The 13,350-nt window shown below is 45.7% G+C and overlaps 1 protein-coding gene across 1 annotated transcript in view; it reads right to left on the minus strand.

Moving 5' to 3' along the window:
* The window catches only part of tefa (TEF transcription factor, PAR bZIP family member a), a 32,326-nt gene that overhangs the window by 10,231 nt on the left and 8,745 nt on the right, over positions 1-13,350 (minus strand). Inside the window, exon 2 of the mRNA XM_073033605.1 lies at positions 225-503. Coding sequence (XP_072889706.1) covers positions 225-503 — 279 coding nt within the window. The remainder of the gene's footprint in view (positions 1-224; positions 504-13,350) is intronic.

Genomic DNA, 13,350 nt, shown 5'->3' on the forward strand with positions numbered 1-13,350 from the left:
TTTAAACCCATCAAAATTCAAGTGAGTCTGTATATTAAAGATATCATCCAATAATCAGGAGAACTTGCTGGTTAGCACTACTATATTCCCAGTGTGTGCTAGACTGCACTTAGGGGCATTACAATCGAGGCTGCCTTTCCATTGGTCTGGCCTTAACTTGAACTTACACCTCAGGAGGTACAACAGTCAATATAAACATTTAAAATAAAGCGCTCGGGGCCCACCATCGCAATTCACCGTTGGGTACAGGGCCAACTCCTTCTTCTCCAGCTCCTCCACTGGCAAGAGGCTACTTTCCAGTGTGTCCTGCAGGTCGAGGTGGCTTGGGCTGCCCGCAATTCCGTTTTCCAACAGGAAGTCATCCAGGTCCATGTACTCGAGGTGGAAGGTCTCGCCGTCGTATGGAATCGTCTTGTCCCAGATGGTTGGCATGAGGGAAGCAGATGCCGCCATGGTGCTGCTGGCTGCTTCGTCTACGTTCTTCTCTTTTTCCTCGTCTTTCCCTGTAAAATTTAACGAGAAGCTTTTTACTTTGGCTTTGTAGTTTAAAAATAAGACAAATACATATCTGTTCTCGGGAAGAGGAAGTTTATTGACGGCTGAATTGTCAGTCTTGCTCCTTTCTTGTGAAACGCACCTTGCCCAGTAGCCCATTCTTCACGGGTAAGCTGGACAAGCCCTTTGTCCACCTGAGGTACTGCTGACCACTGCCTTCATGTGTCACACAGACACATGATGAAAATCAATTCGTTCGCCAGTTAATTATGTGCTGTGTTGCATGACATAGGCGATCCAGAACCATGATTTTTTTGGGGCAAATTTTTCTACAGAAGTGGTTTGACATATAACCATAGAACATTACAGCACAGAAACAGGCCCTTTCACCCTTCTTGGCTGTGCCGAACCATTTTTCTGCCTAGTCCCACTGACCTGCTCCTGGACCATATCCCTCCATACACCTCTCATCCAAGTTTTTCTTAAATGTTAAAGTGAGCTCGCATTTACCACTTCACCTGGCAGCTCATTCCACACTCCCACCACTCTCTGTGTGAAGAAGCCCCTCCTAATGTTCCCTTTAAACTTTTCCCCATTCACCCTTAACCCATGTCCCCTGGTTTTTTTTCTCCCCTAGCCTCAGTGGAAAAAGCCTGCTTGCATTCACTCTACCTATACCCGTCATCATTTTATATACCTCTATCAAGTCTCCCCTCATTCTTCTACACTCCAGGGAATAAAGTCCTAACCTATTCAACCTTTCTCTGTAACTCAGTTTCTCAAGTCCCAACAACATCCTTGTAAACCTTCTCTGCGCTCTTCAACCTTATTAATATCCTTTCTGTAATTAGGTGACCAAAACCGCTCACAATACTCTAAATTCGGCCTCACAAATGTCTTATACAACCTCACCATAACATTCCAACTCTTATACTCAATACTTTGACTTATAAAGGCCAATGTACCAAAAGCTCTCTTTATGACCCTATCTACCTGTGATGCCAATTTTTAGGGAATTATGTATCTGTATTCCCAGATCCCTCTGTTCTACTGCACTCCTCAGTGTCCTACCATTTACTTTGTATGTTCTACCTTGGTTTGTCCTTCCAAAGTGCAATACCTCACACTTGTCTGCATTAAACTCTATCTGCCATTTTTCCAGCTGGTCCAAATCCCTCTGCAAGCTTTGAAAACCTTACTCACTGTCCACTACACCTCCAATCTTTATATCATCAGCAAATTTGCTGATCTAATTGACCACATTATCATCCAGATCATTGTTATAGATGACAAATAACAATGAACCCAGCACTGATCCCTGTGGCACACCATTTCCTTCTTCTGGGCACTATCTTTACATGATAGGGCAGCATGGTAGTACAGGCAACCAGGGTTCAATTCCTGCCTCTGAAGCTTGTACGTTCTCCCTGTGACTATATGGGTTTCCTTCGGGTGCTCTAGTTTCCTCCCAGAGTCCAAAGGAGTGCCGGTTGGCAGGTAAATGGGTAATTGTGAATTGTCCCATGATTAGGCTTGGATTCAATTGGTGGGTTGCTGGGCGGCGTGGCTATTCCGCACTGTTTATCAATAAATGAAAAGACGGGTGACCCCAGCCATTATCAATATTCTTCAGAGGTTGTCTGCCTGGCATCAGTGGTTGCATAACCAGGATGTGATATGCACAAGCTGCTGATACAACCTGCTCCCATAGCTTCACGTGACCCTGATCGGGATGGGGAGAGGGTGCTAAGCAGATGCTATATCTTGCCCAAGGGTGACCCGCAGGCTAGCGAGGGAAGGAGAGCTTTACACTTTCTTTGGTACAGATATATCACTATCCTACCACCTGAAATCAGTAGGAATGCTGATTAACTGGTCCTTCCACTAACCAACCAAAGTGGATTCAATGCAGCAGGACTTTGTAAGTCACAACATGGAGTCGTAGAGTCACTTTGCACAGAAACTTTAGACCAAATGGTCCATGCTTCCCGTCTCAGCTAGTCCCATTTGACTGTTTGCCCCGTATCCCTCTACACCTTTCCTATCTACAGTGCATACCTGCCCAAGTATCTTTGAAATGTTGTCCATGTCTCTGCCTAAGCCATTTCTTCTGGCAGCTCATTCCACATGCAGACTCCTCTCTGAGTGAAAAAGTTGCCTTTCGGGTTCCTTTTAAATCTTTCTCCTCACATCTTAAACCTATGCCTGCTAGTTCTTCATTCCTCAACCTTGGGAACAAGATCATTGGCTTAAAATCTGACACTTTTATGTACGTACAGTACAGTGCAAAAGTCCTAGGCACATATACACAGCGAGGGTGTCTAAGACTTTTGCACAGTACTGTATTTGTCAACATGGAACGAGGAGCGAGTTTGTAAATCTGGTTGGAGCAAAGGATGTTGGGAATGGTGAGCATGGAACGCCAAGGAAAGGGAGTGAGACAGGTGGCAGAGAAGGATTGCCAGGGGCGAGTGGTGGCACCAGTGCAGATACACCCGGCCGAGACACCAGGCGAGGCAATTTGATTCCAAACAATTGGTTTATTAATCACTACAGAATGTCTCTCTGGTGCTTCCCGGTCCCTCCCCTCTCCCTGCCGCCTTCCCACTCTCAGTCCACAATAAAGACCCACATCAGAAATCAGGTTTATCATCACTCACATATGTCATAAATTTTTTTTCTGTGGCAACAGTACAGTGTAAAAGTCTTAGGCATGCCAGCTATATGTATAAGTTACAACATGTCATTAGTCCTTAGGGAGAATTACTCCATTTCAGCAAAGTTTTTGACAAAGGATCTTGGATTTAAAACATTAACTCTATTTCTCAGATGCTGCCGGACCCACTGGCTTTTCGCAGCACATTCTGATTTTATTTATTTATATTCACAGAATTGAAGTTTTTTTTTATTAGAGATCATACGCTGGAATTCGTGGCCGGGAGGTCAAGGTCCTGTCACCAGTAAGTCCTGGGTTTGAAGCCCAGAGGCCAAAGTATTGGGTCTACCAATCTGAAGTCCACTGGGGATGTCGAGGCCAGTTGTCCTTGAGTCTGCTGGAGGCCTGTCCTCGGGTTGGAGATCTGTCTATGTGGATGTGTGGGAGAGAGGGAAGGGGTTTGTTTTGCTGTTGTTGTTGCTTGCTGTGCTCTGTGTTGTTCTGCCGAGCATTGTGGTCATGCTCTGTAGGCGCCAGAATGCGTGGAGACACTTGTGGGCTGCCCCCTGCACAACCTCATTTTATGCTGATTTGTTAATGCAAACGACGCACTTCTATGTACATTGTGGTATACAAATGGATCTGAATCTAACAACTTGCTATACCCCTAATTATCGTTGCTCTCCCTTCCTCTCCCGAAGACATCAGCCCTTATTGTAAGGAAACCACCACCGTAGATTACAAGGTAATGAGCTGTAGATTTCTATGTTCTGTGAGTGCAAAGACTGTTTGCCGATGGATTGGAATGTAGTTCGTCAACTAAGGAGCAACAATTAATGAACACAAGCCAGATACACGAGTTTCGGTGAATCACGTTAACTGCACTACTACCCAAAATTGAAGCCGTAAGCCAGAGACGCAAGATGTAGGAATCTCGAGCTATGCACAAAGAACCAGAGTTACTCAGCAAGACAGGCGGCATCCATGGAGAGATATGGATAGTCAGCGTTTTGGGTCAGTGAAAGGCTAACTGTCCTTTTCCCTCCGTAGATGCTGCCTGACCCACTGAGTTCCTCCAGCTGTCCGCGTGTTGTGTAAGCTGAAAGCCGCAGGGCTGAGCAACCCGGCAGTGCAATCAAAGTGACAACACTGGCTCGTGGTCACGTGCAAGCACAAGATTGCAAACCTCAATTTTCAGACTTAAAATCAGTAATTAATTCCCTTTAGAAAGATAATCTCAGTGATCTATTCAACTTCTCTTGGAAGTAAGCAGATCCCACAGAAGTGACTGCTTAACACTGTGCAACCTTGCCCACACTCAAGCCCCACAGCAGCACACACAAATTGCTGGAGGAGCTCAGCAGGTCAGGCAGCATCTATGGAAATGAATAAACAGTCAATGTTTCGGGCCAAGACACTTATTCAGGACTGGCAAGGAAGGGGGAGGATGCCAGGATAACAAGGTGGGGTGAGGGGAAGGAAGATAGCTAGAAGGTGATAGGTGAAGCCAGGTGTCAATCAGATTCCTTCCTCTCCAGTCCTTCACCTTTCCCACCCACCTGGGTACATACTGTGCAGATTATCAGGGTCAGATTAATCAAGATTGCTTAATGTAATTTCCTGTACACAAGTGTAAAGACAACAAAATAACTTACTCCAGATCAGATGAAGCACAAAAAACCCCACAATAAATACATGTTAGCTTATAGACTATAAGCCAGGGGTGTCAAACTCATTTTAGGTCACGGGCCGGATTGTGCAAAATGCAGCTTCATGCGGGCCAGATCAGTCGGACACGTGCGAACGTAGCTTTCGTTGCCTCTGTTTTTTCAGCCTGCTCTCATGTGTCTCAGTCTCTGCTATAACTACAAAGTGTTTCACTTTACACATTCCGTTTCTTATGAAGAAGACTGCCGAGCAAGACTGCCGAATAAACACTAAAAACCCTGAAAACCTGGTACCTGAATAAACTCAGCATTAGCCATATCATACGCCATAGGCGCTTCGATTACTGGGGCCAGCTTTAATAGTAATTAGATATTATCTCGCGGGCCAAAGATAATTCCACCGCGGGCCGCATTTGGCCCGCGGGCCTTGAGTTTGACATATATGCTATAAGCTATCTTATAGTATATAATAAGATATAAGAATTCATTGATTATATGGCCATAAAGTGATGCTAGATTGTACATAAGGTACAATAAGGTACATAAGATGGGAAATAATAAAGTAATGGTGAAGTTAGTGGGTGGAGGTGTAGATCAGCCTTACTGCTTAGAGAAAGTAACCAGTTTTGAGTCTGGTGTTCCTGGTGTGGATGCTATGTAGCCTCCTCCCTGATGAGAGTGGGACAAACAGTCCACGAGCAGGGTGGGTGGGATCCTTCATGATGTTACTGGCCCTTTTTGGGCACCTTCCTGTATATAAGAGGGGTGATTGATATGTTCGTGGCCTAAGATAGAAGCAGTCAATTTTAGAAAACTTAGCACGTTTATTTTTCAACATAGTTCCTTCCTACATTTCCACACTTAGTCCAGTGGTCATGGAGCATACGGATTTTGGACCTCCAGAAAGTCCACAGGTGGGTGATTGATAAGTTTGTGGCCTAAGGTAGAAGGAGATGAGTTATACAGCTCTCGTTAAATGTACATGCAGTTCAACTCTTTGAGTGATTAGGCAGAAATTTTGAAGTTAATAACTCATCTCCTTCTACCTTAGGCCATGAACCTATCAATCAACCCTGAGGAGTTAACTTCAAACTTTCTGCATAATCAAAGAATTGAACTGCATGTGTATGTAACGAGAGCCGTATAACTCATCTCCTTCTACCTTAGGCCACAAACTTATCAATCACCCCTGCTGTGGACACTTTCTGAAGGTCTAAGATCGTTATGCTCCATGACCACTGGACTGAGAGGACTATGTTGAAAAATAAATGTGCTAGGTTTTCTAAAATTGACTCCTTCTACCATAGGCCACGAACTTATCAATGACCCCTCCTATGTCCTTGGTGGTGGGTAAGGGGGTGCCAATGATGACTACCTGTTGTAGAGCCTTCCTGTCCGCCACAGTGCAGCTTCCCCACCAGGCAGTGAGGCAGCTTGTCAGGATGCTTGCTATTGCACGTCTATAGAATGACGAGAGTATGGATGTGCAAAGTCCAGCTCTCTTCAGAAAGAAGCACTGGGAAGCTTTCTTGACCGTGTAGGGTGCGTTCTGGGACCATGAGAGGTTGCATGTGATGTGCACTCCCAGGGGTTTGAAACCACTTGCAGTTTCCACTGCTATGCCACCGATGTAAATTGGTACAGTGAGTGGTACAAGTTCTCCTGAAGTCGATGACCATCTCCTTTGTCTCATTGACAGCAAGGAAGAGATACTTTGCCTGACCCCAGGCCTCGAGCTCTTCCACCTCCTCTCTGTTGGCCATCCCACCGTTGATGGCGATGAGCTCCACCACTGTCTTGTCATTGGTGAACTTGACGATGAGATTGCTCCGGTGTTTGGCTGTACAGTTATGCGTGAGCACAGTGTACTGCAGTGGGCTCAGTCCTGGGGGGACTCGAGTTGAGGATGACGGGGAGGGAGGAGGGAGGTTTTGTATCCATCTATCTGAGGTCTGTTTGTTAGGAACAGTGGTGTATTTAAACCGAGGAGTGGGAGTTTGTTGGACAAAAGTGCTGAATGCCGTACTGAAATCCAGAAACAACATTCTAATATAAGTGCCCTTGTTTTCACCGTGTGTCAGGGCCAGGCGCATGACAGATGCTATGGAATCTGTCGTAGAGTGGTTCTTTTGGTAAATATATTGGTGCATGTCCAGTGTGGCAGGAATAGAATTTTTGATATGTGCCATTATCAGCCATTCAAAAAGCATTTCATGATACTTGGTGTCAGTGTCACTGGGCACTAGTAATTTAGTTCTGTGTTACAGACAGTGGCTGCTCACCTGGGAGGGAGTAGCTTTCAAGGCTGGCGTTGTGTTGTATGCATAAAAATTGTTAAGAGCATCAGGGAGGGAGGTGTCACTGGTACAGTCGATACTGTTTTCCCTTGCAGTCAGTAACGCCCTGGAAACCCAGCCACGTATGCTGGGATTGTTATCAGACAGGCATTCCTAAACATCTTTTGTGTGTAGGCGGCCTTTGCCCTCTTGATGCCGAAGGTGAGCTTTCTCCTGGCTGCTCTCAGAGCCGTTCCGTCACCAGACTTTAAGGTACTGGGACTGCTAACTAATCTTTGAGGAAAACTGACCCTACAATGGCCTGGGATTTAAATCTATGCCTGGGACAAGACAGATGGAATTCACTATTCGACGCTCAGTCACCAAGTCCAGTTGGGAAATACTTAGAGATTAGACAGGAAAGTGGAGTTGAGATGCAGGATTGGGGTTCATATGCTATAGTGGGAACGGCTTCAAAGGCTGCCAGGAATATTAGTGCTCTTTCACACACAGAACCATACGGCTAACTAAGTGCTCCTGGTAATTCATGGAGCCATCAGGCACCGTGCCAGAACTGACAGGGCTTTAGCAATGCAAGTTCGATCCTGACCGCCGGTGCGGAAGAGTTAACACGTTCTCCCTGTGACTGCATGGACTTCCCAAGTGTTCCTGTTTCCTCCCACATCCCAAAGACCTAAAGGCTGGTAGTTAACTGGCAGCTGTAAAACTGACCCTGTTTCGTATCTGAGGGGGAAGGAAGGGGGTTGAAGGAAAAGGGGGTGGGGAGAGCAAGATGGTAGAGATATAAAATGAGTGCTTGATGGGGTTGACAGAGTCAGCGGGCTGAAGGAATATTTCTGCACCTTCCCCTTCCCCCCACCTTTTCACTCCAGCATCTTCCCCCCTTCTTTTTTGGTCCTAAAGAAGGGCCTAGGCTCGAAACCTATTCATTTCCATAGATGCTGCCCGACCTGCTGAGTTCCTCCAACATTTTTTTGCTTTGAATATTTCAGTGTTTTATGAATCCACAGTAGTTTGACTGAATGGAAAGAGAAGCTAAATACAAATACTCTTTAAAAAAGGGCACCACAGAAAGAATGGAATTACAATACCCAACAATTCTCCTGTTGCTATCATTCCCGTCTCCCTTCAGTGGGTGATTTTAATTTTCAAACAAGCATTGACAAAGAGATCAAATGTCAGTGGTGGAGATCTATTGTGGAGGGAGGCAGGAATAAAGGAAGTTGAGGTTTTTATTGTGAATGCTTTCAAAAAGTACAAGGTGGAACCTGCAGAGATGATGAGACAAACAATCAGAGTATTTGCCATGTTATAATTTCCTTTGGGTTAATTCTCTGTGGGATTTTGTGATTTGAAGTCACACCTTCCTTCTAATACCCCCACATGCTCGTCACTGAAAACAATCAACGCAAGGGGAGGACAAGAAAGCTCGGCAACTCACCTTTACGCAGACGATGCTGGAATCGAGCCTCTTTCCCCTCTATTTATTGAATAACCTGAGGTTGGGAGTCTTCACAAATTCATTATAAAAAGGTAGTGTTAAATGCGAGATAGACATTCAGTGGCCACTGTATTAGGAACACCTGCTCGTTAATACAAATATTTAATCAGCCAATCAGGTGGCAGCAACTCAATGAATAAAGGCATGTAAACATGGTCAAGAGGTTCAATTGCTGTTCAGACCAAACATCAGAGTGTGATCTAAGTGACCTCTAGTGTAAAATGATTGTTGGTGTCAGACGGGGTGGTTTGAGTATCTCAGAAACTGCTGACCTTCTGGGATTTTCGTGCATAACAGTCTCTGGAGTTTACAGAGAACGGCGTTAAGAAACAAAAGCCATCTAGCGAAAACGCCTCGTTAATGAGAGGTCAAAGGAGAATGATGACTGGTTCAGGCTGACCGGAAGGCATCTAGCCCAACTGCATGTTACAACAGTGATGTGCAGAAGAGCATATCTGAACGCACAACACATCGAACCTGAAGTGGATGGGCTACGGATGAGAAGATCACAAGCATACACTCAGTGGCCACATTATTAGATGCTGCAGGTGCCTAATAAAGGGGCCATTGTATGTATTTCTTTATTTCTTACTTTTGCTCCTTATCTAGAAACTTCAGGTGACAAAGTTTGGACATTCAGTTCTTTGTCCAGAGGAAGTCCTGTCCACAAATAATCAGTTTGAAACCTGAATCAGACAGCTTAGGCTTCAGACACACAGTTGAGTTTCTGTCGCTTTCCTGTCGGCTAAAAATAACCCACCATGTAAATTTTTGGTTCGTGATAACCAACTGACTTTGGAAAAGCCTCACAGCGATTACTGAATATGCATGAGGTACAAATAAAGCCTCATTATCCTCAGCACTCTGCGAAGAAGCAGATTCAAAATCCAGAGACTGGCAGCAAGTCATGTCAGTAGACGAAGCAAGAGGGGATGGTGAAAGACAACAAACAGAGTGAGTCTGGGGTCAGGGTTGGAAGAGAACTTTGAGGAAGCTTTCAAAAGTTCAAGAGGTAAAATAGAATGGGAAAGAGTGTGGTGGGGAACCAGATTATAGACTTGGAGCAGGACACAAAGAGATCACTGAGGAGGCAGTGAACAGTGATGCCAGAGTTCAAAGTACCTATATGTCACCATATACCACCCATGTAAGATCCATTTTCTTGCAGGCATTTACAGGAAAGTTTTTCACTCAGCGGGTCATGGGTGCCTGGAATGTGCTGCCTGATATGGTGGTAAAGGCTTTTAAGAGACATTTAGGTGGGTGGATGTGAGCAAAATGGAGGGATATGGACAATGTGTATGTAGGAGGGATTAGTTTTGGTGGAGGAGTTTTGATTTACCTTTTAGCTGGCTCAGCACAACATTGTGGGCTGAAGGGCCTGTTCCTGTGCTGTACTGTTCTATGTTCTACTGGAAGAATCTGGTACAAAACTACATTTCCTATATTACAGCACCTAACACACCAGTGAACACACTGAACAAACATTCCAAATTCGGTTTATACTGTACTTGCAACTGCAAGAAAATTAATAAAGCAAACTATATTGGTGCAATCCGTTACTGGTCTTGCCTGCCCTATAGATCCCACACAGTGCCACCAGTCCATCTCCTTGACAGAACCAGAGGTGCAGACTTCTTGTGCAGGAGGGTGCTGACTTCAGGAAAACACTCTGGGCTCAGCAGGCCAAGGTTCAGACTGTGCTGTCTCTTGATGAGCAATGACAGTCAAAGTCAAAGTCAGTCAACGTAAATTTATTATTAAAGTATAAATATATCACCTTGTATTATCTTGAGATTCATTTTCTTGCAGGCATTTAATGAAATGCAACAGAATTTATGAAAAAGGTATACATAAACAAAGATTTATGACAGGCGTACTGTACGACCAACAGTGCGGGAACAGGGACAAGTGCCGGTGTCCTGAGGGGAGCGCAGATGTCATTCGCTCCTACCTGGGGTGGTGTCCTAGCAACCGTTCACATTTGCTGGGAGGACCGATGATGCAAATCCCCTAACAGGCACTGAACTCCAGTAGCTTCTGCATCAGTGGAAGCTGAGACTGTGATCAGACGATGGCAGGGCTTGCAAGTGTTCAAATGGAAATGGCTGCCACTTCCACACTAAGGAAGATTAGCATTACTTGGCACACGTACATCAAGAAGTACAGTGAAATACAGGTGTTCCCCCCCCCCCCAAAGGTAGAGTGTTCCTATGAAACCTTTCTTAAGCCGAAATGGCGTAAAGCGAAGAACCATTAATTTATATGGGAAAAATTTTCATAAAAGCGAAAATCCTCTTTGTAATGCAAAAACAGGTTACTAATGTAGGTCTTTTGTAAAAGCGAAGTGATGTAAAGCGAACATTCGTAAAGCGAGGGACACCTGTATGTCATTCTGCGTCAACGACAAACACTGTCTGAGTAAGGCGATGAGGGAAACCCATAAGTGTCACCTCATTTCCAGCGCCAACATTTCATGCCCACACTTACTAACCTTAACCCGTATGCCTTTGGACTGTGGGAGGAAACCGGAGCACCTGGAGGAAATCCAAACGTTTACAAGGAGAGCGTACAAACTCCTTACAGACACTGGCAGGAATCGAACCCTGACTGATGACTGCCAGCGGGACTGTACGAGAAAGTGATGCTCCGGGCTCTCTGGCAAACCCGTGTCCCGGTTTGGAGCTGCCTCACGCCTGACACCTCTCGCAGAACCTGCCAATGCACTGTGTTGCAGCTGCTCGCCTGGGTGCCTCCTGCTGGCTCTCCTCAGCCTCTTGTCCGTCGGGAAGCAGGCACCACGCATCCCTGATCTGTGATGTGGGTCACTTGTACCAGTAATTCACTGTCATCTTCAGATTTTCTCGTGTTTGTGACTCACCATTATTTTGCTCTTACCGCCACAGTGCCTAATGTCAGCTTTGAACTGATGGCTGCTTTGACAAGAGCGTCCTTATTGGAGAAAGGTGCAAGCGTAGAGCTAGGCGGAGGGATTGGGAGCCTAAGAGGAGGAGTAACTTTGGGTCCTATGAGTGTTAGCTTGCAAATCTGGTAAAGATGGGATGAAATAAAGGGAGGGTTTGAGAAGAAGGATTATGCCTGAAAAGGGCTCATGGTAGAACACAGAACATAGAATAGTACAGCACAGTACAGGCCCTTCGGTCCACAAAGTTGTGCTGACCCCTAAACCCTGCCTCCCATATAACCCCCACACCTCAAATTCCTCCATATACCTGTCTAGTAGTCTCTTAAATTTCATTAGTGTATCTGCCTCCACCACTGACTCAGGCAGTGCATTCCATGCACCAACCGCTCTGAATAAAAAACCTTCCTCTAATATCCTCCTTGAACTTCCCACCCCTTACCTTAAAGCCATGCCCCCTTGCATTAAGTAGTGGTGCCCTGGGGAAGAGGCGCTGGCTGTCCACTCTATCTATTCCTCTTAATATCTTGCACACCTCTATCATGTCTCCTCTCATCCTCCTTCTCTCCAGAGAGTAAAGCCCTAGCTCCCTTAATCTCTGATCATAATGCATACTCTCTAAACCAGGTAGCATCCTGGTAAATCTCCTTTGTATCCTTTCCAATGCTTCCACATCCTTCCTATAGTGAGGCGACCAGAACTGGACACAGTACTTCAACCCTAACCAGAGTTTTATAGAGCTCATCATTACCTCGTGACTCTTAAACCCTATCCCTTGACTTATGAAAGCTAACACCCCATAAGCTTTCTTAACTACCCTATCTACCTGTGAGTCAACTTTCAGGGATCTGTGGACATGTACCCCCAGATCCCTCTGCTCCTCCACACTACCAAGTATCCTGCCATTTACTTTGTACTCTGCCTTGGAGTTTGTCCTTCCAAAGTGTACCACCCAACACTTCCCTGGGTTGAACTCCATCTGTCACTTCTCAGCCCAGTTCTGCATCCTATCAATGTCTCTCTGCAATCTTAGACAATCCTCTACACTATCCACAACACCACCAACCTTCATGTCATCTGCAAACGCCAACCCACCCTTCTACCCCCACATCCAGGTCGTTAATAAAAATCACAAGAAGTAGAGGTCCCAGAACTGATCCTTGTAGGACACCACTAGTCACAACCCTCCAATCCAAATGTACTCCCTCCACCACGACCCTCTGCTTTCTGCAGGCAAGCCAATTCTGAATCCACCTGGCCAAACTTCCCTGGATCCCATCCCTTCTGACTTTCTGTATAAGCCTACCGTGTGGAACCTAGGGTAGCACTATTAAGTGCCGGCTGTTAAATTCTGCTGCTGCCTGTAAGGCATCTGCACACTCTCCTCGTGACCGTGTGGGTTCCCTCTGGGTGCCCGTTTCCTCCCACATTCCAAAGACATACAGGTTAGTAGATCAATTGGTCACATGGGTGTAACTGGGCGACACAGACTCGCTGGGCCGGTAGGGCCTGTTACCGTGCTGTATTTCAACATAAAAATATCTTTCTCCAACTGTGTCCAGATTGCTACTGACTACAGGCCTCGTGACAGCCTCACTGGGAGATCACAATTAGTTCAGATTAGTAACAGCTTCCCCCCCCTCATTGACAATCAACACAGGCGTACCTCAAGGACATGAGCTTGGCCCATTGCTCTACTCTCTCTACACTCATGCCTGTGTGGCTGGGCACAGCACAAACATCAGCTATAAATTCACTGATGGCAGCAGAGTCTCAGAGACGTACAGGAGTGAGACAGATCGGCTGGTTGA

This window comes from Hemitrygon akajei, chromosome 31 (assembly GCF_048418815.1).
Source record: "Hemitrygon akajei chromosome 31, sHemAka1.3, whole genome shotgun sequence".
NCBI classification, from domain to species: Eukaryota; Metazoa; Chordata; class Chondrichthyes; order Myliobatiformes; family Dasyatidae; genus Hemitrygon; species Hemitrygon akajei.